At 43.2% G+C, this 26,303-nt stretch overlaps 1 protein-coding gene across 3 annotated transcripts in view; it reads right to left on the bottom strand.

The window, feature by feature from the left end:
• Positions 1-26,303, bottom strand: part of Sik3 (SIK family kinase 3) — a 260,504-nt gene that overhangs the window by 20,863 nt on the left and 213,338 nt on the right. Inside the window, exons 7-15 of one of the 3 annotated variants that reach the window (XM_004636479.3) lie at positions 11,057-11,175; positions 10,202-10,312; positions 9,816-9,959; positions 9,377-9,454; positions 9,161-9,270; positions 7,583-7,736; positions 7,040-7,195; positions 3,190-3,260; positions 840-983 (exon numbers count right to left, since the gene is read on the bottom strand). In XM_004636479.3, the coding sequence (XP_004636536.1) occupies positions 840-983; positions 3,190-3,260; positions 7,040-7,195; positions 7,583-7,736; positions 9,161-9,270; positions 9,377-9,454; positions 9,816-9,959; positions 10,202-10,312; positions 11,057-11,175 (1,087 nt within the window). The remainder of the gene's footprint in view (positions 1-839; positions 984-3,189; positions 3,261-7,039; positions 7,196-7,582; positions 7,737-9,160; positions 9,271-9,376; positions 9,455-9,815; positions 9,960-10,201; positions 10,313-11,056; positions 11,176-26,303) is intronic. The other 2 variants (XM_004636480.3, XM_023721083.1) reach the window with 2 other exon arrangements.

Raw genomic sequence — 26,303 nt, 5'->3', positions numbered from 1 at the left:
TTTTCAGCCTTCACAGGTAGGAATGCTTTTCATTCTTGCTCCAAAAATGCTGAACTGAAATAAATTCTAGCCACTGATGGCGACTCTGAATTGAAGAGGGTAGGGGTGGTGGTGGTCATGAGCTTGGAATAGCTTCAGAATGGGAATAACTACAATTTTTAGTCATCAAGATATACACAGAAGACAACCATCTTTTTCTAGCAAAGTGCCATCCTCCTTGCTTCTAGGCTTAGAGTCAGTGAAATCTTCCTGGTCAGGAAAGCTAAAACTTGTTCCTATTTTTCCAAGAGAATGAATTATCAATGTAACAGAGACCTAGCACAAGACTCTGTCATCAGAACACTGAAAGAATGACTTCTCGGGGACATCACTCAAGAGGATGTGCTACCCTTGTCCTACAATTCACAAAGGACGTGTCTTCCTCCATATGCAAGCTATTGTCAGTGATAACATGGCAAGAAGTGCTCATTCTTTTCCAAGTGATGAATTATTAAAAATCAAGTCTATGGTTATTGCTATAAATCCTTCCATTTCCAGTTGGCCTTTTGAGAGCTTCACTTCCTTGAAGATCTCAAATTCAACTCATCTATGAGTCAAGATTCTGAATTCTGGGAATCAGCTGCAGATAAAAGGCAATAGGAAAGAAGACTCTCACTCTGTGCCAGGGCCCAGTGGAAAAACTTTGCCCTGTGTACAAGGAACACAAGGAGCTGAGAGGATGTACGTTCGGGATGAGAGCTGCTTTCTGCTCCAATCTAGTCACCCTCGCTGGGAGACTAGTAAGAAGGGTGCCTGCTTGGCAAGCCTCAGGAAGCTCACACTGCCATGTGGCTACTCACCGATGCTGATCAGGTACCAGGTGAGGGGGCCAGACCCGGGAACGGAAAGGCTGCTGTCCTAGCTGCCGCTGTAGGTCCGGTGGAATCTCAGCTGTAGGGTTGGTCATAGCCAGTGTATGTCTTTTGGACCTATTTGCCAAGTACCTGCAACAAGCAGGAGCACATTTCATAGTAAAAAAGACAGACAGGAATATCCTTCCACGAGAAGCAACAGAAGTTAATCCAACGCACTCAGTGAAATGGTGCCAGAGCACCAGAAGAACTCTGCAGAGCCCTGACTGGATGGAAGTAACATGTGTCTAACTGGCCAACAAAAGTTGGCTTAGCACTGAAGTGGCTGAATTTTGAACATAAGAGTAGTCACTGAAGAGAAAAAACAGATATATCTCAAAGATAAGAAAACCAGTTTCCCTTCTGTGTTCCACTGAACAGAAGAACTTATTTTCCTATATGTTAATTTTATTCCTCTGTTCCCTCTAAATTTCCAAAATGTAAGGAAATTTAGAGGGAACAGAGAAAACTAGCCCAAACCAAGGGGGATATTCAGGAGGGCTACACATAATGACTTCCAGTCTGACAGAACCCATGCTCTGAGGCTATCCTTACTAGAGATCACAGAAAACACACAATTCCATTTAGGGATAAACAAGTTCCAAAACTATCTCCTCTCACATGCCTGGGATTACAACTCAGTCACCAGACAAGAAAAAATAATGCTGTTCCCCAGAAACCAACATTCTATAGGGTACAAAGAAATAAAGCCACATGTAAGATTCAGATTTTTTTTAAAGGCGAAAAAATGCAAGCCAAAGACCAGAAGAGTTTCAAAAGGCCAAGAGTTACACACTGATGACCTTTCCTCTGAAGATCTACTAGACCCACACAGTCAACACCCCTACGATGCCAGTTCTGCTCTCTGGTTGACGGTTTCTGCCCTAAGATTACACTTCTTGGGCATGAAGAGAATCTTTCTTTCTATCCCATAAAAATTGCTGGACATTATAATGTTGATCTAAAGAAGAAAGAAGGTGAAGCTGACGGAAGTAAAGTCTAAGACAAAGAAGATAAACATTGCTGTTTCTTTTAAGGTAAGAAGGTAGTAAACCTAATCTCTTATGTTTCATCATACCATAAGTTATAATTTTATATATTCTGATGTGAGAAAATTATAAAAACAGCAGCAGCAAGGGAAAGGAGTCACCACAATTCCCCTCCTACTGGCCAAGCTGTACAAGGTGCTAGTCCACTTGCCCATGCCCTGTTCACTATGCTCACTGTCCCTGGTGCTTTCCACGTGGGACCAGCTTCTTTTCTGAACAGCAGCTCTTATCCAGAGCTCCTGGGGGTAGGAAGTCCTGGCCAGCAACTCACAGGGTCTTAAAACATAGTCTTATTTCATTCTTAACTACCTTATCTCTTTAAGCTAAAATTAGTGAACAGACAGTAGGTTAATGAGTGTTATATAAACTTGCCAGAGAGTAAGCCATCAGTGGTTTAATATCCATTTGATAAAGACACCCCAAATTCCCCCAAGAGCCCACAAAAACCATTTTATTTCAACTTCCCTCAAGGGAAAACATATAATCTTGATGAACACCTAGATTTCTGGGAAAATACATGCTAGATTCTGGTGAAACCCCCTCCCCGGAAAATAAAGACAACTTCCACAAGAGGGCATGCATGGGGCTGAGGACCAGAGCTAATGAAACTGAGATCACATGAGCAGCGGTACAGCATGCCTGACGGTGACTGCCGTTCTCTGGAAATCAGGATCTCTCAACAAGGTTCTGCAAACAATGGGTATTTATATTTGTCCCTGGCCCAAATCCCATATGCTTTTTTAAAAATATCCCTTTGTTGGTACAAAGGATGCAAGAAACACAGCAAACAGTACAAGTGGTATTCATTCTCCTGGAAAGGAAGAGTCCATGTCAGCGGTCCATGGCCAGACTAGCTAGAATCACTGTCATCCCAAATCTCCAATTGCTTTTCAGTAAACAGTTCTTGGCAGGTAGGAGCAGGCTCCGAGCCTTGCGAATACTATCAGAGTTGCAATGTGAAGGCAATGTGAAGGCAGGGGGCAAGGAGGGAAGGAGGGAGAAGAGAAAAAGTTCTTATGGTTATTGCTGTCACTTAGGGGACTTCCAATGGCGTTTATACAAATGAAATTTTCTGGGTAGTCTTCTGTTACTTCCATGTGGGGAGGAACATGCCATCTGGCTTGAGCAAAGAGACCACACAAATGTTGAAGCTGCACTGTACCACCTCCTTGGGCAGAGGTGACCTTTCGCTGGTTGCAGGGGGAGCCTGCCCAAGGACGTTCTGCAAGCACTGCCAGATGTCACATTACCTCTGCACAGCTTCCTGATCTGGCTCCCCATCCGAGCTCTCCTCATCCACAGGGGTAACTGCTGGCACTGCCTGAAGAGAAACAGGAAAGAAAAGCTCAAGCTGGAAGCATATTCTATGTCTCTTCCTCTTGTAACAAACCAGGCTTAGGGCAAGATTTGTTATGAAACTTCCTTTTTACAAAACTTTTCTAGAACCCCTGAGCTAGAACAGTAGTTTCATGTTTTCATTTTTACCTTGCTCAGGTGACAATAATATGAATTTCTTCTTTTTACTCATTCTCATTCCTTTACTCATAAACAGTTGTGCCTACTATGTTGCAGGGTAAAATATGAATTTACAGATATAATCCTTGCCTTCCTTTTTTTAGTCAAGTAGAGAACAGGGATTAGCAAACAGACAATTGAAAAAACATAATGAAGTCCTCTAAAGTCCTCTAAAGGGGGGTGCTTGGGAAGGAGGAAAGCATTCTGGAGGAGACAGTTCCTAGCCCGAGGCCTGAAGGACACATGGGATCTGCCAGGCAAAGAGGAAAAGGATGGCAGTTGTACAGGCCTGAGAGAAAAGAGAATGCCTGCAGGTACTTAAGGACCTTGAACTACAGCAGAAAACTGCTTACCTAGCACGTCTGGGAATTGCCCTCGTGCTTCATATTATTTCCAGTGTTTAGATCTCTTAACTCCAGAACAACATGCTGGGTTTTTAAAAGCACATTTTCACATCTAACATACACTTGGGTAGTTGCACTTGCAGCTTTAAAATACTTGTGACCCACCAAAACGTGCAAGTCAAGTGAGAAGTACCGCAGTTAACGCGCCACTGCCACTGCTCGCTCCTGTCTGCGTGAGGACCGCCACGCTGCGAATCCTTGACAGCTATGCACAGTCTGTGGGCTCACACAATCACACCTCAGGCACGAGGGCAAAAATCGTACTTGAATTCCCACAAAAGAACATCTTTTAAAAATGGATGAGAGTTACAAACAACATACATTCAGACATGGCTGTGGACTGAATGCTTGCAGAGTTTCTAGATCCTCTGCAGTTCTATAAGAGCAGAGTGACCAGAGGTGGGCAGGAAGTGACTCTAGCTCGGCAGGGGATGAACACTGTGACCAGTTATGCAGGGCATGAGAATAACACACTGAAATTCATTCGGAGAAGGGTAATGGTGACTCACTAGAGGACTTTAAGCAAGGGCATGATGTTTTAAGATGTGTGCTTGGAAAGCTAGCTAGCTGCCAGATCACTAAAGCTGGTGGAAGGGATCAGGACAAAAGACTGGAAGCCAGTTAGGAGCCCATCGTGATGAGGTGGTAATGGATGACAGTGACCTGAGTTAAGGTGGAGATGGAGAGAAGTAAGATGGTTAATTTGCAGGTGTCAGGCAGCTGATTTGATGGAGAATAAGGGAGAAGGAAAAGTTGAAGCTCAAGCTCCACATTCCTCAGCTGGATAACAAACCAGGAAAATGACAGTGCCATTCACTGTCACCCAAGGGGAGGAAGAGGCTTCAGAGTTATGATAAATTTGTTTTGAGACAAGCTGAGTTAAACTCACTAGGCCCTGTGAGATAACCAGCTGTATCTATCCAGTGGCAACCACACAGATAGGCAGCGCTCAGAAGCGTCCTGTGTGGAGAAATCATGGGCCAGCCAGAGGCAACATGTCAGGACTGACAGGAATGGGACCTAAGACAAAACTCTGGGCTTTGTGAACTGCAAGGGACAAGCAGAAAGGAAATCGGAAATCTGAAAAGGAAACAAAAAAAGGAACGGCAGGAGGAGAACAGAGAGTGACAACACAGAAACCCAAAAAGGACAAGATTTCTGGGGGAAAAATGTCACCAGTGTCTAATAGAGTTGGAACATTGAAAAAAATAAAAGATTTAAAACTGTGCTCAGGGGCTGGTGAGATGGCTCAGTGGTCTAAAGCACCTACTTGGAACAAGCTTAGCAAAGCACAGGGACCGCGGTTCAATCCCCCAGCACCACATGCCACCCAGCCCCGCCCCCTGGTGGGCGGAGCTGGCCCCCCCACATAAATAAATAAATAAAATTAAAAAAAAAATAGAGAATGTTATAAAAAAAAATAAAAAAAAAAATAAAACTGTGCTCAGGATTTATCAACAAGAAACCCTTGGCAGAAATGATCCCAGTGGACAGAGGAAATCACCCCACCTCCCATCACGCCCCCAGTCCTTCCTAGCCAGTATTGGTCTTCCTGGGTCCTGACTGCCTCTGCCACCTGATAGTCATGCTATCACGCATGGTCGTTCACTATACTTTAACGTTGATATCATAAACTCAATATATCAAGAACTATGATATAAAATTTTACAGTTTTATAGAAAGGATAACCCATAAACTCATGCCAGTCCACAAAGTGTTTATTTTATTTTATTTTTTAAATTTAGTACAGGGTCTACAGGGTCTCACTACACAGATCTGACTCACAGTGATCCGCCTGTTTTCAGCCTCCCAAGCCCTGGGATTACAGGCGCACGCCACCACTCCCAGTCTCAATCACTGTCTCAGCACCCCCGGGGGCGAGGCCGGCACAGCACAGGGGGGATCAAATGGGCAGCCCCTGCATCTGCCTAAGCAGGCGATTTAATCCACTAAGCTATCTGGCTGGCCCTCAAGAAGTGTTTTATTAATCAACCCATGATAAATTAAGTACAGAAATCAAAATTAAGGACCAGGGATGTAGCTCAGTGGCACAGCACCTGCCTGACAGGAGCAAGGATCCAGGTTTGATCCGTGGTATGTATGGCATGCCATGCTGGCCCCGGAACCGCAGGCATGCTCCGTGAGCCACTGAAACCTGGCATGGTGGTGCACGCCTGTAGTCCTAGCACTGGGGAGGCGGAGACAGGAGGATCACTATGAATCTGAGCTGCATAGTGAGACCCTGTACCAAATAAATAAATAAATAAATATTTTTTAAAAAAATTTAAACTGTCATTTCTTATTCACTCTTATTTATTTTAGTTTTTCCTTTTTTTGGTCTTTATGAGACATGGTCTTGCTATGCAGTTCAGGTGGACCTTGAACTCACTTTGTAGCCCAGGCTGGTTTTGAACTTGCAACAATCCTCTGGCCTCAGCCTCTATTGTACTTAACAGAAATAACAATCTATAATGGATGAATTGGGCCTCAACTACAGATATGTAAGAAGCACTGGCCTAAAACATCTCATAAACACCACAGATATACAGTTAGCATCAAATCTTATGGTGGTATGAGGATGAAATGAATGAATGAATGAATGACATATGACAGAAAAAAGATCAGAAATAAGCAGAACCTATGGGGGAAAAAAAATCTTGACATGTCACCATCACACACTGCAAATCTTTGCATGTGATTGGAACACAGCAATTCACTAGGTGGGTGCACTACAAATGTCTGGTGGTGCTGATAATGGAAAAAGACTGAGTGTGATGGCAAGTTTGAAAACCAGTCTAAAAAGCAATTCCAGAGAGCACTGTTTAATTCAACTGCCTTCGAAAGTTCTCTGTGAAAGGCTCTGGATGAGGCTGCGGCTGCCTGCCTTCATGCAGGAGTGTCACTGGATGTAACCAGGCTGCCTGTACCAGCCTGCTGAGGAGCGTTCTCTAAGAACAGGGTTCTAAGGAGGACAAGCTTCTGACAAGAAATGATCTGAGGAAGTAAAGTAGTCAGAAATGAGCACTGGAAAAGTCTGAAGAAATGGGAACATACTGAGCACCAAATGTCTGGAGAACGAAGAAATTCAGCTATTAAGTTGGCCCTGGGTTCTCAACTCTAGGCTCATGACCACTTTATTCAAAACTTCTGAAAGCCATTTGGGATCTGTGCTGCTACTCACTGGTGTCATGGTGACAAGTGGGGAGGGTCCCCGTGGGCGCTTCAGCAGTTGTTGGGCGTGCAGCTGGATGTTGGCTCCTCCATCTGATGCCCTCCGACCAAGGGGGCCCATTCCATTCAGTAGCTGCAGAGTGGGCGGCTGTAACAGAGACTGCTCCTGCCAGAAGCAGAGTGGTGGGTTAGCCTGGTGAGGGGGGACCTGAAGGGGTGAAAACAGCAGCACTCTCACCTAAAATTAAAGGATCCTTGGGGCCCGTGAGATAGCTCAGTGGTCTAAAGCGCCCGATTAGGCAAGCTTAGGCAGGTGCAGGGGACCGTGGTTCAATCCCGGCACCACATTTCGTGCCAGCTCTCCCTCAGGGCAGGCTGAGCGGCCGAATAAAATCTGGCTGTGATGTAGACTAATATTCCCCCTCATTCTAGCAGCTTTGAAAGTGGAATCTCTCCAAGAAACCCTCAAGTCCTGGGAAAGGTCCCCTACATCCTCTCAAAGGAAGCTCAAGTTTGTTTTTCCTGGAGCAAACCCTCTCCCATGCCTGAGTACCTTGTACTCAAGTTGTCCAGTTGGCTGCAAGTTTTGCATGGGCAACAAGTTGTGCATCAGGTTCATGTTAGGGGCCACCTGCAGGAATGGAGCCTGTGGGCTGACTCCAGGGAAGCCAGGCAGGAGCTTTTGCAGATCTTCCATAACTTCCGTGCTGACAGAAAACAGGAAGACAGAAGAGTGGTTAATATTCTCATTCAGAAATGTTTGATCCCAAACCTGGTGGCACTGCTATGTTTAGTACAGTTTATTTTCTTACTTTTCTCCTACACTTGTGTTTTTCTCTTAAGACTCCAAGGCAAAGTAGAGGCCTGCTGGAGAACTGGTCTCTCCACCATTTTACTATGTGGGTCTGGGAATCACTAATCGTCACTGACCACACATTAAAACCCACAGCTCTGAGCCTGGAGGAAACTCTGGCTCTCGGCCAGTTGGGATTTTCAAAGCCTGGAGGTGAAGAGCAAGTTTTTGGACAGAATGAGCCATCCGTTAAGACAATGGCTGCCTGAAGTAACAACTGATTCAGTTGGGAAGGAATGCAATTACTCCTTCAGCGCTGACAGGACAGATAAGTACTGGATGTTCAGGGCTGTCATGCTACAAGAGTAGGTTTTATAGCAGACTTTAAAATAAGAGATCTTTCCACTAGCAGACACCCAGGACTCCACCCCTTTGCAGCTGACACCTTCTGTGGAGCCAGAATGCTCCCCCACTGCCTATTTGATCACAGGCTGAGAACAAAGAATATAAAGCAAGGAAGTCAGCAGCCAGGGGAGTCTTTTTTGGAAATTCAGAGAAAAGGGAATTTATAAGAAAGCCAGCTTTGCCCCAGTTGAACTCCCAGGAGAACTCTTGCCACAACCTACAGAACAAAAGTGGAGTAAGCTGGGCTTTAGTCCATTTCCCCATTGAGGGCACCAAGAACATCAGGAAAGACAGCTTTGGGGGGACACTGTGGAGAATTGGTGGGTTTCTGGATTCTTGTTCACTAATTTCAATTGTCCAGATATGGAAGTGTATCTTAGCATTTGTTCTCTCTGCCTAGATGGACATGTGGCTAACATCATCTCTAAAAGCTGCCCAACATAGGTGAATTTTAAGGGGTACTTCTGTGTGACTTAGATCGGAAGACCTCACTCTTCGTGGGCAAAAGGTCTCTCTTACTCCTGTTTTTTGGCGGAACTGGGGACTGAACTCAAGCCCTTATGCCTGCCAGGCAAGCGCTTATTCTACTGAGCTATCTCCCCGGCTCCTTTCTTACTCCTGTAATTGGCATGACTCTTTGCAGTTCTCTAGTCAAATCAACTCTGAGCTATTAGGGTTTACCCTGATGGCTAAACTTGTCCTGTAATGTGGAATAAGATGCTATTTAATTTTGTTCTTCCATAGCTAATATTTTTTATGTATATGCTTTAATGACTTTTTTCTTTACAATAAGTTTTCAAAAATTTCAAAAAAAAAAAAAAAAAAAACTTGTCCTGGTCACTTACTTGAAGCTCATCTGGCAGATACTATGACGTGGGGAAGATGTACCACGGGGGAATTCTCTGCATTCTGCCGAGTCGCCCAGATACTCACCGTGGGTCAGCCACACCCACTGTGTGCCTCCTCATGGACAAATAGCGGACCAGGGCCTCAGGAGAGGGCTCTTCACCTTCATCGCTGTCCAAGTTCAGTGTCCCATCCGGCTAAAGTGGAGGGAAGCACAATTTACAGAAATAAGAAGGAAGGAAAGCAGATGCAGCTATGGAAAGCCAAGTGGTGCAGCTGACAACAGCAGATGCTGCTACTTGCCTCCACAATCTGGTTCTCTGGGTTGATCAGCTGCACCTGGGGAACACTGATGTTCATGGCCGTTCCGGCCTGCTCCGCCTGGAAAGGAGCAACACGCGCACACACACACTTAGATACTGGAGGGAAAAATTTGTTTTAAAGTAGTCTGGATTGCTAAAGTCTTTGCTTCCTTTGCCCTTAGAAGCCACAATATAGAGGCTTTCTTTTTAGAAAGGGTAATAATGATTTGCAATTTCTTAAAAAGAAAAAAGAAAGTAGTAATTGTTGCCATCCATCCTCTGTCAAAGAAAGATTGGAATCTCAATTGGCCTCTGACAAAAGAAAGAGATGACAGAGTATGGCAGAACAGGACAACTCTGGCTCGGGGGTGGTGAGCAGCAGCTAACCCTTACCCCCAGTGTTACTCGTCCTGAGCTAGGTTGCTGGAGATATTGCCCACCTGGATATTGACTGGTGCTTGAAATGCCATGGCTCGGGGCATGCTAGGAAGTGCTCCGAGACGCAGGGTTTTATGTCTCCTATGTCGATCACACAGCAGGCTGTAGATTGCACTATAGTGATCATAGGCATCTGATCTTAATGACTACCAAGAGAGAAGGGAAAAAAGTAAAAAACCCTGATGAAGTGGCCTGTCAACGACCAAAACCCTTTCAATAATAACATCAGAAGACCAAAGCACTTTCCTTCCCAGGCCCAGGAGGGGCAGAGGAAGAAGAAAAAGGAAGAAAGCAAAAAGAACCAAATTCTTAGGAAGAAGAAAAAAGTATAAAAGGCTGAGAGGAGGACTGCCATATCTCACTTTGCTCTCCACTCCTTCCTAGATACCTGTAGTGTACGCTCCTTGTCTAGTCCCATGTCTTCCATGGCCAAAAGGACATCTTCATTCAGGGGCTCTGTCTGTCTTTCTTCCTTCAGTTGTTGGCATTCAGCTATTAACTGTAACACGAAGCGACAAGCTGTCAAATCATCAACGAACCATGTCAATATGGCACATCACACGTAGCTACCATGTTGTTCTATGCCCTTAGCTGTGTGTGTTTTTGGCCTTAGCTCTGAGGATCATCTTTGAGCAGACAAGACGCCCATTTCTTTTTTTTTTTTTTTTTTAATATTTATTTTTATTTTTATTTATTACATTTATTTATTGTGTGTGTGTGTGTGTGGCCAGCTCAGCCCACCAGGGGGCGGGGCGGGCTGGCATGTGGTGCTGGGGGATTGAACTGCGGTCCCTGTGCTTTGCCAAGCTTGTTTCAAGTAGGTGCTTTAGACCACTGAGCCATCTCTCCAGCCCCAAGACGCCCATTTCTGAACATGATGGGTACCCAGGATGGTCACAGTGGTTTAACTAAAGGTATGCCACAGAAGATACTGAGCTGAGTGCACTGAGACAAGAGAAAGCCATCCCCACAGCGGTGAGTGACCTGCAGAACTGTGGGCTGTACTAGCCCCAAAGCAAAAACAAAACAAAATAAAACATGATGACTTGGGGACAAATGGCAGGGGACCATGATCACCATTCTCTAGCAAATCAGCTGGTCTTCACAATCTTTTTGCTGCTACAGGTCACACACATTTGTTCCTAAAGCCCATCTTTTCCAGTCACTGCTAGATTATAATGACAAGCAACAGAGATTGCAGCAGCTCTAAGAAGAGTTCCTCAAGACAAGTGGGACAGCTTACCCTGTCAAAGTTGGGATCGGCATCCCCTAGCTTCATCCACTTGTGCCTGCAAATCTGCTCCATGGAGAGGCGCTTATTCGGGTCCAGTACCAGCATGTGGCGGATCAAGTGTTCGCATTCTGCAACAGACAAACAGCCTTCCCTCAGGGTACGCTGCAGGGAGGGACCAGTGGGGCTGAGGTACAAGAAGCAAGGCCACCAGGTAGGTTCTCAAGCTCCTTCCTTCTAATTCTTTTTTTTTTTTTTATTTTTATTTTTTCTTCCTTCTAACTCTGTCTCTCATTCCTTGGTCCTTACCTTCTCACTGCTTACTGCAGGGGAGGCTGGGCAAAGCAGAGAGGTGGAGAAAAGAGAAATTCAAATATAGCAGGCTGATTAATGCCTTCACTGTAAGTCTGATCAGAAAAATCTAAGAATAATCCATGGATTTCATGTACTTATATTACGAATAGCCTACAATTAATGAAGGACAGAATGTCCTCTAAAGGCATTCATTATCTTATAAGGTTCTCCAAATATTCAATTCTATTCTCCCACAGGAAGCCTGTATCATTACTTACATATGAGATTTTGTTTTGGGGTTTTTTTTGGTGGAACCGGGGAATGAACTCAGGCCCTTGTGCTTGCTAGGCAAGCGCTTATTCTACTGAGCTATCTCCCGGCCCGACACATGAGATTTTGGTTTAGGTGTGCAATACTATTCAAAACTCAGGTGATTTGAAAATTCTAACAGCACACAATGTTACAGGGAGAGAACAGGCAGAGGCCACCGCTCTACCACTTTCTCTTAAACACTCATAGTTCTGTAAGATTGAGGGGCTTATTACTGACACTCAGATCAGTTGGTGCTTTTCTCTGGGAACTAATACTTTAACTGCAGAAAGAACATATTCAACAATCAAGAAACCTATATTCTCACTTCAAAACTACCTTCTATTTCTTTTCTAAGTTTCCCTGTCTGTAAACTCAAGGTACTGAGGATCACGTGGAAGTAGTAGTTGTTTGCCGGGGAGATGGCTCAGTGGAATAAGCGCTTCCCTGGTAAGCATAAGGGCCTGAGTTCAATCCCCAGTTCGGCAAAAAAAAAAAAAAAAAAAAAAGTGATGGAAGTAGTAGTTGTGATGGAAGTGGTCAGTGATAGCACCAGAGTATTAACATCCTTCTGAGCATTTTACGATTATTATTATCTCTTTTAATCCTGAAGAAATCCTAAGAGGAATACACTGTCATTGTTCCCATTTGAGAAACGATAAAACCAGGCATAGAGAAGTTAAGAAACTTGTGCTGAGTCATACGATTATCAATTCAGATTTAAAACCAAGCTGCTTCTCTACCTGGTGCTCTTAATCACAACGCTGCACTGCCTCTGTACCGCAGCACAGCTGGAGAAGCCAAATGCTGGAGCCGTCGATCCAATGTGTTTATACAGCCACCGCGCTGTGTGCTGAGGCTGCAAAAAGCCCTCTCACTGGTCTGCCTCCATTCTTGTTTCTTTACAATCTATTTCTCTTAGAGAAGCAAAAGGAAGTTTTCTGAAATAGAAGCCTGGGCCTATCACTCTCTTGCATGTAAATCTACAATCTTTTCCCATAATCTTCAGAATGAAGATGCTAGGTTTTGGCCTTGCAGGCTCCTGTCTGGTGGGTGCATGCAGCAGACTCCTACCTGCTGGCCCCTACACCTGCTCCTCCAGGGGCAACGGCCACTCCTGCGATCTTCTATGGCTGCCTTGTGGTCAGGTAGGGAAAAGTGTCAATGTCCCTTCCTCAAGAGCTCTTCCTGACCGCCTACTCTAAAGCAGGCCTCCAGGCACTGTCATTATGTCATACCTATTTTCTTTTCTTTCTTTCTCTTTCTTACACCTACATGCATTTTCTTTGTGATTGCTTTGTGAAAAGCATCTTGTTACTTGTTTTTTGTCTAACACCCTCCTACAATGTAAGGCCCATGTCTTTTCTTACTGTTACACCCAACATCAAATCTTCAATATCGAAATGATTATTATATCTAATAGGAGCTAAAGAAATATCTGTGGAATATGAATATTTATTGAATACTCAAACCAAACAATGTATTTGTTAAAATACTTTTCATATCACTTAATCTTTACAACCACTTCAAATACTATTATTAGCACTTTCATTAATAAATGAAAAACAAACATGATTAAGAGAAAAGGTAATGTGCTCAACATTGAAAAGCAGGGGCAAAGGTGGGATTTCAAAGCTACATAACTGCTATCACATATATATGACATATATGTGAATATAAATTCTATTTGATCTACTTTTCCAGGGAAAATTTAGCCCTCTAATTTCTACAGCATTTGGCAAGTACCATCCCATATCACTTACTAGGATATTAAGACTAATTAAAGTGAAATACTCTTTTTTTTGTGAGAAATGTTAAATATTCTTTATTTGGTATTATACATACACCACACTAAAATTCCTTTCAATAAGTAAGAGGTAGCACTTTTTAGGTATAGGGCATTCTAATTAAATTGGCATAGTCAAGACTAAAAATATAGACATAGCTTTCTTGTCTTCAACCACTCCCTTTAACAGGCTAATAAACACAAACTGAAATAGTGGAGTCTTGGTTTTGAAACAATGAAAGGAGTCTCTTAGTATTTAAATATATTCACATAAGATATGTAAATCTAAATATAAAACCAACCTTCAGTAGTTTTGAGATGATATTCTCAATCTTTGTGAAAAGTTGAACATTACTAATCAAGTCCAACCAAGTATTTAGAAGGGAAAACAGTGATAGTATTTACTGAACTGGAATTACTATCAAACCTTGAAAAAAAAATGATACACATTTAACTACAAGCCAATTTTATTTAAATCAGGACTGTCCAACAAAAATATTCTATCAGCCACTCATGATCTGAATTCTGGTGTATGAGATTAAATTATGGTACACATACAAAAACCATGAGACATTTCTGTTCTGTAATAAATAAGGCAGTGACTATTACTCATTAGTAGCCTTTTTGAGGTAAGCTATTAAGTCTGCCCTTTCTCCCTTTTTCCTGATGCCAGCAAAGATCATTTTTGTTCCTGGGATGTACTTCTTGGGATTCTCCAAATACTCCATCAATGTATCCTCTCCCCAGGTGATACCTTTGTTCTTGTTGGCATCTGTGTAAGAGAAGCCAGCAGCCTGACCTGTCTTCCACCCAAAGAGACCCTGGAGACTTGGCCCAGTCTTGTGCTTGCCTCCCTTCTCAACAGTGTGGCACTGGGCACACTTCTGTACAAAAATTTTCTTGCCTTTCTCAACATCACCCATTTTTAAACCTGCTGCAGCTTCTGCGCTGGGTGGTCACCGGTCTTCCTTCGTTACCACAAAGAAAGTTCTAGGGCAGAAGCCTGACGTCCCGCTCTCTAGCCCAAGGACACGCCGGTCCGCAGCTAAGTACCGGTTTTGGTGCAACCACACTCGCTCTTAAAGTGAATTACTCTTAATAGTTAATATATTCTAACTTTATAGAAGATATATCAAACTCCCTAAATCAAAATGATATATCAGTATCTATTTGTTCTTTTTTGGGGGGTTTATTTATTTATTCATTTATTTGCTTTTTGAGATTAGGGTTTCACTATACAATTCAGACTGGTCTTAAGCTGTTATGTTATGTTATGTTATGTTATGTTATGTTATGTTATGTTATGTTAAAAAAACAAAAACAAAAAAAGCTCACTATGTGCCCAGCTAGCCTCAAACTCACAGCAAATACAGGTATACACTACCACATCTGGCCAATTATTTGTTCTTGTTGTGTGACTAGAACAATATTCCAATGCAGTACAGATTTTTTAAAAAATGCAGTTCTTATGTCCCTTCCTATAAGAGTGCCATCTACAATGTTAAGCTTTATTAAAATTGTATTTCCAGGGTGCCAAAGCTCAATCACACAACTGCAGGATCACTGACATACATGTTTACTGTCTGCAATTACTTAAGAAAGTAAGCTTTCATTAGAAAGCTGTCAAAGCTGAAGACTCCTGCATAAGGGGCCAGGGCCTGCTTTGAAAGTTGTTAAACTGTCAGCAGAGGCCTCTAGATGGCACTCACTTGTCTTCTTTGGCCTCCACTCTCTGAGCGAGTGAAAGCAGATGTCCACGGCCACATGAAGTCAGTTACAAGCTACTTTAAAACAGATTTTTTTTCAAGGCAGGGTCCTTCACCAGCAGTAACAACCACCACAATACTGCCATTAGTCCTAATTAAAAGATGCATTTAGCTCAACTAGCATTCTTTGGCTTTAGATGTGATGAAAATAATCTCAAGAAAAATCTATACAAAACGTTGTACATAATATTTTCTGACTTTAAGGATCCAAAGAAGCCTGCCATACATTCTCTGGGTCTTCAGGCCCCATCTTAAGAACCCCCAGTTACAGTGTCAATGCCTCAAGGGCAAGAGCTTTTATTTTGCCCGTCCTACATAATATCCAACTTGCAAAGGAACAGAAAGCTAACACTTTTCATCTGTTGAACAGATGGTAAAATGTGACAAAACGCAGACTGCTAGAGTGGCATCATCAATTTATACTTTCTCAGTGTCATATAGCTCATGAAATTACATTTAAATGAGACTTAAACGCACTATTCTACGTAAAATATGGAGAGAGGCTGAAAATGAAGGGAAGAAATGTTCCTGAGCCTAATAACACAGTCACAAGACAGGCAATTCAAGAGGGGAAAGTAGATGGGACACCAGATCAAAGAGTACAAAATGTCAGCTTTTCCAGATGCCACGCTCTCTATTTTAATGCTGAAAGCGGCCCCGCTTGCTCCCGCCCAAAGGGCAGAGCTCTGAGGCTGAATGAGACTGAAGGCCTCTGGGCGATGCAGGAACGCGCCACACTGCCTGTGCAGGCCAGAGAAGCAGCGCCCCTTCTGAGGCTCCTTTCATCTGCTCTGTGCAAGATGCCAAGTGGTCTCTGCAACGAAATCACTATGAGCCATGAAATGTGGATGCCAAGAGAAGGCGAACTACAGGACACACGGTGGCGCAGCCCTCCTGCTGCGCTGACAGGCATTTGGGCGACTCTGAGGAGGGCAAGATTCTCTATGGGCAGAGTCCTAAAACAGGAACCAGGACTGCTAGTATGATTTCATCTAAGAAGGGAACTTTTTTCTTTTTTGTCGTTGACAACTTTCTCAAATGGCTTAATGAGAAAAAGCACTGATGATGGGGGTAGAGAGTAAAAACCAACTTTAAATTCACCAGAGATGGTGATAGGAGTTCTGCCACTTGAAGACAAGGCCAAGGCCAATCTGTCTTGGAGAAAAGGTGTGACTAAGAAGGGGCAAGCTAGCTGGGCATGGCGGTGCACTACAAAGTGAGCTCCAGGCCAGCCTGAACTGCATAGCAAGATCTTGTCTCAAAAACACCAAAAAAGAAAAAAAGAAAAAGAAAGAAAAAAGAAAGGGGACCACAATGAGTGTGCTTCAAGTATCTGAAGTTTTACAAAGAAGACTAAGTAGATTTGTACTATGCTGTCTGAAAGCCTGAACTTGGAATAATTAGGCAGTTACAAGTTCAATGTGGGAAAAATCTTTCTATTATTTGCTGCTTTGACAAGAGTCCTAGGGATCTGGGGAAAGGCCACACAGGGCAGCACGAGGGGGCAGCCCACGGGGCAAGGCCACACCCAGAGCACAGATAATTTTACTTATTTTATGTGTCGGGGTTCTGAGCAAGACTTTACGTGGAAAAGAAACCCAGAAACAACCGCACAGAATAAACTCCTTGGCTTCCCACCCCTAACTCCGAAAGCCACAGAACTGTGACAAGGGAATGGCTTGTCCTATCAGGTAGTAAGCTTTTCGTCATTAGTCCCCAGATGACATCTGAGATGGCATCAGAAGGGTAGCAGCCTTACAGGGCAGGAGGAAGTCTGAGAGTCCTTCAAGGATGACTGTGTCTTATGGAGCTGTGTGTCCCTACCGCCTAGCAGATGTGACAAGGGCTTCAGGGTAAGTCCTGAGGGGATCTGACTGACCTTGTCAGATATAAAAGTTACATTTCTTGTTATATAGGTCTTGCTTTGTCTTGGTCTTAGCCATCCAGCAGAAAAGTATAAAAACAAGGATAAAAAGTAAAACCATATTAATATGGTGAGCTGTAAAAGGCTAAAGTCAACACTTCTGACATTGCCAGTCCTACGAATAACCCACTACTATTACAGACCACTGGACTATATTGGATTACTTTGCTGAATTCATGCACCTACAATATATGAATGGCAATGGAATACAAATCTCTGACAAAAGTAAACAAAAAGGGGGGATATACATGAAGGTCCATTTTGTGGTGAACAACAACAACAATAAAATATATCTATCTATCTGTATATACAAAATAGCATAGATATACAGCTATTTTCTCTTAGTTCATAAGAAAGTTTTGAACTAATAGTGTTTAGACAAGATATCATGTCTGCATCTTGTACTATGAATAACTACTACAAAGACAATAATATGCTGTAATCTTTTCTAACGACTTAGAGTCGTAACAGAACAGGCATTTCCCACACTTCCAGCTGAAATGACCGGAAAATTAACATTTCACTTAAGATTTAGATGTGGCACAGTATGAGGCCAAAAGAATGGGCGATTTCCATGGATACCTCAGCTAGCTATCTGTCACACGCAGGGGCACTTCACTCAAAGATTTTTCCTGAAGCCATATAGAACAAGTTGAAGTCTGTTCTAAGCATGACTCAAGCATCAAGGTAACGCTACTACAATCAGAACAGTCTGGGCAGGCAAGCCTCCAGAAAACATCCCTCTAGCGCTGGAGAGAGTAAAGAAATTAGAAAATACACGACAGGGGTAGAGGGAATGAAAGACTAACAGTAATCAATTTAAAAATATTTAATTTTTTGCTCATCCTTTATACTTTGAATTTCTCATAGAAGAGAAAGCATACATTACATAAGCCCGTGTGTCTGATTTACTTCCGCTAACATGCTCTCCAGTGCACCCAAATGACTCCCGTTGGCCATTTCTTGCGGCACAGCAGTTCTTCACTGTGTATATCACACTGTCTTTATCCATTCTTAGGCCACATGGGGCTGAGGGGATAGCTCAGCGGCTGCATGCCTGCCTGGCAAATGCGAGGTCCTGAGTGTGACCACCACCCCCACCCCTGGGGAAAAAAAAAAATCACTATTCTTTTTTTTTTTTTTAGGGAAGGGTCTAAGGTTCACTACTAGATCAGACTTGCACTTATTCCACTGAGTTATCTCCCCGGCTGTAATCTACCTGTTTACAGCCTTCCAAGAGCTGGGATTATAGGCGTCCAACACCAGCCCAGTCTAAAATCACCATTCTTAAGAAACAGGAAGACAGATTTGCAAAAGATAAAGGGACTGAGAGACGAGGGAGATGGGGATGAAAAGGAATTGACATGTGTGGGTACCAGCTTCCAACCGAGAATGTAATCATTATGAGCTGCTAACATGCAGCAATAAAAATTAAAATTTAATAAATTATTTAATAAGAATTACTAATGTTTACTAAGCATGTGATATACAGAATGCTAAATTCTTTAAATTTAATTTAGCCACTGAATCCACATACCAACTCTTACTACTATTATTTCCATTTTGTGCATAAAGAAATTAAAACTCAGTGAAGAAACTTGACACCCCCCCCCAAAAAAAAAGGATAGAAAAAAGAAACTTGACCAGATAAAGCTGGGCATGGCGGTACATGCCTGTAAGCTCAGTCCTGGGGAGGCTGAGACAGGTACTCTGCTGTGAGTTCAAGGCCAGCCTGGGATATACAGTGAGATGCCATCTGCAAAAACTGCAACAAGCAAACAGAAACCTGACCAGATAAATTCTTGTGAGTCTTCCTCCAGAGTTCTTAACCTGAGTAGTCATCTACTGTCATCCACACAGAATCACCTACAAACTAAGTACCAATGGGCTAGGCAGCCCCACGGTGGAGCTCTGGGAAGTGGCTGGAAAGCAGGGGGAGGGAGGTGTGTGAGACGGGGCCAGGCTGGCTGAAATGAGAGGGAAGGAGATGAAGAACATTTGAAAGGAGAAGGGTCAACCTACTAACAATTTCACCAGTGAAGATGAAATACAGTGCTGAAAAGCAAACTTAGCTCACATCCTCCAGTTACTACAAGGGAGTGAAGACCAGGGTGGAGGGCTGTGCCCAACAGGCGCCCCACTCAAGCGCAGGCAGGCACGCAGGGACCTGAGACATTGGAATCTCGATCCTAGGATACAAGAAAAGCCAACTACCCCCCAAGTTCTTTTGTGACGTCGAAGACACAGCAAAGCAATCTTTTTTCAGCTCTGTGGTAGAAGACTGGTCTGAGCGAAGCTGAGTCACGGCTCTTTCTGGCCACATACAGCTACTCTGAGCTGGTACAAATACAAGACATCTGTGTGCCAGAAAGCACAAGAATAATGAACAAAAGAAAAGCTCAGCCAGGAAATTAGGCTTCCTAGGCATGTTTGGAAAAAGGTATATGGGCTGGTTCTGCACATGTCCTTTAGATATGTTCAGAGGTAATTCCAAAAACTGTGGGTTCAAAGGCAACTCCAAACAGCCCAAGAGTTCTTCATTCCTGCTGATTTTAACACACTTCATAGTGACGCTTACTCTTTAGCAACGAATTGCTTCTACAGCAGTTCAAATTACAAAAAGGTTCTATTTTTCTAAATTGCAAAATCTAAAAAGGAAACAATTTTTTGGCTATTAACTGTCTAATATATCTGTTTTGATGGAAAATGAAAAACTGTACAAAAACAAAATCTTAATGTTAAATGGCATTAAACTCTTAAGTACTTCAGAACAGATACTAGGCAACACACTGCCTGTCTGTGTTACGCATTTGCTTTGTCCAGCTCGGGTGTGGGTATAAGTGTTTGTTTTGTTTTTTTTTTGGCGGAACCGGGGATTGAACTCAGATCCTTGCATTTGCCAGTCAAGCGCTTATCCTACTGAGCCATCTCCCCAGCCCCTCGGGTGTGGGTATAGGAAAGAAGCGATACTATCACACCAGGCAAACAGAACACTCCGAATGGCCGCAATGAATGACAGGGTGGAGCCACACACAGTCTTGCTAAGAGTCCATCTCCTTGCTTTACTATGTTCTGGGCTTACGAAGTTTTGTAACTCAGAGCCCTCCTTAATGCAGTTTACCTTTTCCAAAAAGAAAAACCACAGTCAAAATACAACATTTCTGGCTTTTCTTCATGAAATGAAAACAAAGTATGTCATAATGTCTGAGACTTTCACAATCGTGAGAACAGTGTGACCATTTTGCAATGTTATGATCCCTACAGAAATAATTCACTTTTATTTTGTAAATTTTAAAAATCTACTTAACTTATCTGGTACTGGGTCTCACTAGGGAGCTCAGACTCGTAGTGATCCTCCTGTTTTGGCCTCCCCAGCACTGGGATTGTAGGCGTGCACCACCATGCCCAGTTTCAATGGCCTTCACGGCCTGCAGGGTGCACCTTGGATTCTGGGCCTAGCATGGCATGCAGTACCAGGGATCAGACCTGGGTTCTTGCACTTGCCAGGCAGGTGCTTAAATCACTGAGCTATCTCCCCATCACCCAGATAAAATTTAAATTATTTTTACATTTCCAGTTTTTATATAAAAAAGCCCCTCCCATACCTATTCTTTTGGCAAAAAGTTGGCTACAGTTAAGAATCTTCACTTTGCTGTGTACTGTGTCCTAGAAATGAGTTATTAACATGCCCAAGGCAACTACGATCTTTCCTAACTGCCAATTACGGTGAAAACACTTCTACATAGCCACTACTTTCAGCATCTAAGCAAAGTAAACAAATGGTCTTCCAAGTAAGGTGTCTGTATATACAAATGACAGACAGCAGGACCATGCCAGCCTCTGGGCACAATCAGATTGCACACATTACATACAACTGCAACAGTGTAGGCGGAGCGCGACCAGCACAGTTGGTTAGCATGCTTATGAAAAGTACACAAGTTTGTTTTCATTGCAATTAAACTGCTACATTTGATATCCCCAGAACAATAGTGCCACAAAAATAAATACAGAAATTTTAAATACAATTATCATAAGAATTTAAACACCTTTATTTTATACATTAAATTTGGATACACTGTAGCTATAACTGAAATTAGCATTTCCTAATCCAAAATTCAAGAACTAGTTATTTTAAGTCATACTAATAGTTAATGCTACAATTCTTGCAACCTAAAAACCCACACAGTTTTGGAATTAACTACAATGGAACTTAATCTGAATCGATACTGGGTGTACTAAATTTTGACTTACAATAAATCTGCACTGAAATTAGCTCCTCTAACAGAAAGGCACCAAGGAAAAACACTGCTTTAAAACCATTGGCTTTCATCTGGCAAGTACCAGGCTCCTGAGTTCAATCCCCGGTAACCAAAAAAAAAGGCTTTCAGTTCTTTTGGGAAAGATACATATAAGTCCCACACAACCAGAATACTCCAGTAAAATTTCTAAAAGAATATGCTCGCTGGGGAGATAGCTCTGTAGGCTAAGCATCTGCCTGGCAAGCACAAGCTACCGAGTTCAATCCCTGGTACTGAATGCCATGCCAGCCCCAGAACCGGGAGTGGGGGCGTACGCCTGTAACTCCAGCACTAGGAGACTGGAGGACTGCTATGAGTCCAAGCTGTGTAGCAAGACCCTGTATCAAAAACATGAAAATTTAAAAAAAAAAAAAGCCAATAATAAGTGATTAAACAAAAAGTGCAGAGTTTTGCTTTTTTGTAAAGCCAAAAATCTTTACTCTTGTTTCTTCCAATTCAATAAACTTTCATTACTAACCAATGTGTACCAGTGAGAAGCCACACCCAGGACACATCAGGAGCCCTGGAGTTCATGTAATCTCAACACCACAGGCTTCTGCAGGTGTGATCAGAATATCCTGGAATAAAAGCTAAGTTCCTTACAACTCAATCCTGTGAGACTTCAGTGGGCTTCTATTTTATTTTATTTATTTATTTTTTAGCTTCTATTTTTAAAAAATCAATAAAAAATAAATTAAATTTAAAAATCAATAAACTGAAATTGAGAAGCTTCGTTCAACCTGATAGTCTACCAATGTGATGTAGAATATAAAGGGAAAAAATGGCCTGAATACTGATATCGATTTCTTGAATTTTCTTCTCAGTTTTTCTTCTTGGTGGATCCCTGCCAGCCTTTCTAAATTTCACTTTGTGTCTGGGTCTTGCTAAATTGTTTAGGCTGGCCTTGAACTTGTGATCATCGTGTTTCAGCTTCCTGAGAAGCTGAGACTTCAGGTGTGCACCACAATACTCAGCCAATTTTGCTCTCTATTTCTGTTTGGGTTACCACTGCCAAGAGGCAGTTTGCTGAAAAGACTAATAGTAAATAAGGGAGTCCCAGGGTATACCCCAGGTTTTCTACAATGTTTGGTACAATCATGGAATGGCTGGAGGAAGCCTGCCTGACCACGATGTAGGTCTAGCTTCTCTCATGATATCATCTATGCTTTGTGCATTCTATACACAAAAGCGTGACAGAGTTCCTCCCTGGTGGTGACTACTTCAGAATGCATGTGAAAGCTGTGAGGAGCCCTTCATGTTCAGGGGCTGGTGGGTGGGCGACACTCATTCCCCACCCCCGTCTCTCTAAACAAAGCACTTCTAAGCCAAGCAAGACGCTGCGGGGTTCTCGATGAGCAAGACTATCAGGGCAGACTTGTTTGCTCCTAAGTGGAGGCTTTTTGGCAGTAGCTGCAGGATATGCTGTGCATCAGAGGCATTATGGAAGCCTGGGTCTTGCATTCGCAGCGATAAAATGCTTATGTGGTATTACGACTAATTAAGTCACAATGAAGTCTAATCAATAAGGACTCAGAAATATTGTCCACAAGAGATCTCTATGCACTTGCCATCACTGTAGTTTTTCACTGTAAATTAATTTTCCTTCAGTTAAATAAAGGCTCTTGCTGTTTGCTAGCAGGTGGTACAGCAGAAGAACAAGGCAGACGAGGCCTGAAGAAGCAGGGTGCTGAGGGTTTTTTAAGAAAGAATACTGTTATTGAATTAACCTGGTGCTCAGAAGCTTTAAGTTACTAGCTTCCACCGATGGGAGGAGAAGTCAGAAAATGCATCAGGCGAGCTGTGCCCAGGCCGGGTCTCATCTTCGTAACAGCTCAGGAGGGCAGCAAGTTTCATCTCTAATTTAGGCTCAGGTTTTACCTAACAGACACTCTCTGCGATACTTGGAGAAGTTTAGTCTAAAACCATTGATCTGGACCAAACGTCTTTTACCTGAGACACAGAACAGCAACTGGGCGGTAGATCAAAACACCTTTTAAAAACTAGAAGTCATTCGACCTGCTCCTCTACATAATGGCCCTAACAGATACACTGCCCACCCTCTACTCACACACACTAATTTGCTGATAAAAAATTTAGAACTGCAGTGGATTTCTATCACTTTAGTAACACAAGAGTATAATGTAAGATGCAACAGTACCGACTCACTTTTTTTTTTGTGGCAGAACCAGGGATTGAACTCAGGCCTTTGCGCTTGCCAGGCAAGTGCTTATTCTACTGAGCTATCTCCCTGGCCCCCGATTCACTTTCATTCAAAAAATATTTACTGAAAATTTACAAACACTGTGAAGTTTCATGAAGATGTTCCTGTGCCAAACAGCACTATGACCAAGGGGCTGCCATCCTGGTGGGGGTGACAGAAGGATGTATGTGTCACAATCAAACTTGGTGGTATAAAATCAATTCAGCCTGGAACACGGCCTTTAAGCTTACACCACCGCCACTCCACATTGGAAGTATGTGTTTTTGGTATGTCTCAGGCCATCTAGAAGGGAAGGCTCAGACCAGGCAAAGCAAGATCCAGCCACTAATTGTGAGGACACTCATTCCACAAATTACTGAATAAAGAGAGGCTTAAAATTCTTGTAACTGCATCCATTTGTAGAAGGTGGCCTCCTACACAGCCGGAGCTACTCTGGAATTCAATTGGGCTAGGAGAAGCTAGATGGTAGGCTCTTTTCTTCTTGTCTCTCAAGTGCTAATTTAGAAAACTCTACCAGCTCTGCTGGAGTTTCTTGGTTGTTTGAGCACAAGAGTGGGTAACTCATCTCGCCTATGGCAACAGCTTAAGAAAAGATGATGCTCACAAGGGATTCCTAGTCTTCTATAGGCCAGTGAAAGCAGCCTTGACAGGCTCTCATCTCCACGGGAAGGACAAACTCTAGACCTGGTGAGGTTTACCTGTGCCCAGAGACAGGAGCTACAGCAGAACGTGGACTCGGGGTCAGAGTCCAGGCTTGCTTTCCACGAACCTGAATCTTCACAGTACTCAAAGGTCCTCTAAACTAAGAAAAGAAAGAACCACCTCGTGGTTTTGTTTTCTCCTGCGCTCATCCTTTGATGGTATCGTATCCTCTGCTGGGGCCTGGTGTCCCAACCTAAGAGGCCGGGTACTGCCAACTACAAGTATGTTTCTGAGAGCAGGAAAGACCACACTGGTAAATGACAATTGTCAGCGTATGTCCTGCATTGGGCTGTTTCTCATTTTCTATACTTAATTGTACAAAAACTTTTATTCTTACTTAGGGAGTTACTGTCTGGGATTAAAGAGTGATTATATTTAGGATAATCACATGAGCTTTCTCTGCGTCTTTATGGTTTCATGTTCATCTATACTATATTACAAATATTAGGTCTTTCAAAACACTTAATGCCACACGGTTTATTTCTAAGCACTAATGACTAGAACCCAATCCCTGAAGCCAGCTTCGGTGAGGCCTCAGCATTTTTTGGGGGGGGCCTGTGGTGTGAGTGGGTAGGGGAGAGGGTAGAGAAGATCCACATTGCTCACAGGAAGTTCTGTGGACACTGGAAAAGCAGAGGAAGTGGTTTATTTATCTTGCCCTTTTCTGCAACAGTGTGGTGTAGCAGAGCAAACACTGAATTTGAGCACTAAGTTACTTATTACCTGTGTGCATTTAGGCAAGTCAACTAACTTCTAAGCTTAGCTGCCGGGGCTGGTGAGATGGCTCAGTGGTCTAAAGCACCTACTTAGAACAAGCTCAGCAAAGCACAGGGACCACGGTTCAATCCCCCAGCACCACATGCCAGCCAGCCCGCCCCCTGGTGGGCTGAGCTGGCCACACACACACACACACACACACACAAATAAAATAAAATTTAAAAAAAAAAAAAAAAAGCTTAGCTGCCTAAGCTACATCAGCAAAATGGTGCTGTTACCAATGGGGGAGATTACTCATCCAGTGACGTGGAGAATGGTCTAGAGGGAACAACTCTGGAGCCAGGAATCCATACAGCTGACTACTGTATAGGTGAAAGAACACCATACAGTTTATGGAAGTAGCTGCAGAAATGGAGAGCCGAATCGATGGTAGCTGGTGATGCAGCGATGGTGCAGGAGAAGGACAAGGGAGGCCTGCTTCTGCCTTGGCCAGGTGGGGTAGCACTCACTACTTAGAAGATGTTCATTAACAAGTTATAGAATACAGTGTGGTACATTCCGACAACATAGTGCCATTCAGCAGCTGGGCATGATGGTGCATGCCTGTAATCCCAGCACAGGGAGGCTGAGGCAGGAGGACTATTGCAAGTTGAGACCAGCCTGGGCTAGAAAGTGAGCTCAAGGCCAGCCTGAACTGCATAGTGAGACCCTCTCTCAAACAAACAAACAAACACATGAATATTATTTAGTAATAATAGGAAGGAACTATAACGACATAGATGAAACTTATAAACACTACTAAGTGAAAGAAGCCAAATCAAACAGTTACATATTGTCTGTTCCCAAGCACATGCCATTTTGGAAAAGGTAAAACTTGTAGAGGCAACAAGGAATGAATGACCTGAGGGGAGGGTGATAAAGGTGCAGCAGAGAATACAGTGGCCAGTTAAACTACTGTCTGAAAGATACTACAATGACAGGCGTCACCGCATGTGTCAAGAGTCACAGACTGCACAACACGCTGTGAGCCCTAACATGAACGGTGATTTCTGCAAGACAGCGCTGGGTCCACAGAGGCTCATCGCCTGTGCGAAACGTGCCCCTCTAGTGAGGACACCGACAGCAGGCAAAGCTGTGGGGGCGGGCACAGAGGGAACAGCAATTCTGTGCCTCCTGCTCTGTTCTGCTGTGAGTCTGGCTGCCCTAGAGTAGAAAATCTATGTTAAAAGCTAAGGAATGGTG

Source organism: Octodon degus, unplaced genomic scaffold, assembly GCF_000260255.1.
Source record: "Octodon degus isolate 3935 unplaced genomic scaffold, OctDeg1.0 scaffold00080, whole genome shotgun sequence".
Classification (NCBI taxonomy): domain Eukaryota; kingdom Metazoa; phylum Chordata; class Mammalia; order Rodentia; family Octodontidae; genus Octodon; species Octodon degus.
This window is presented reverse-complemented; position numbering and strand designations above follow the sequence as displayed.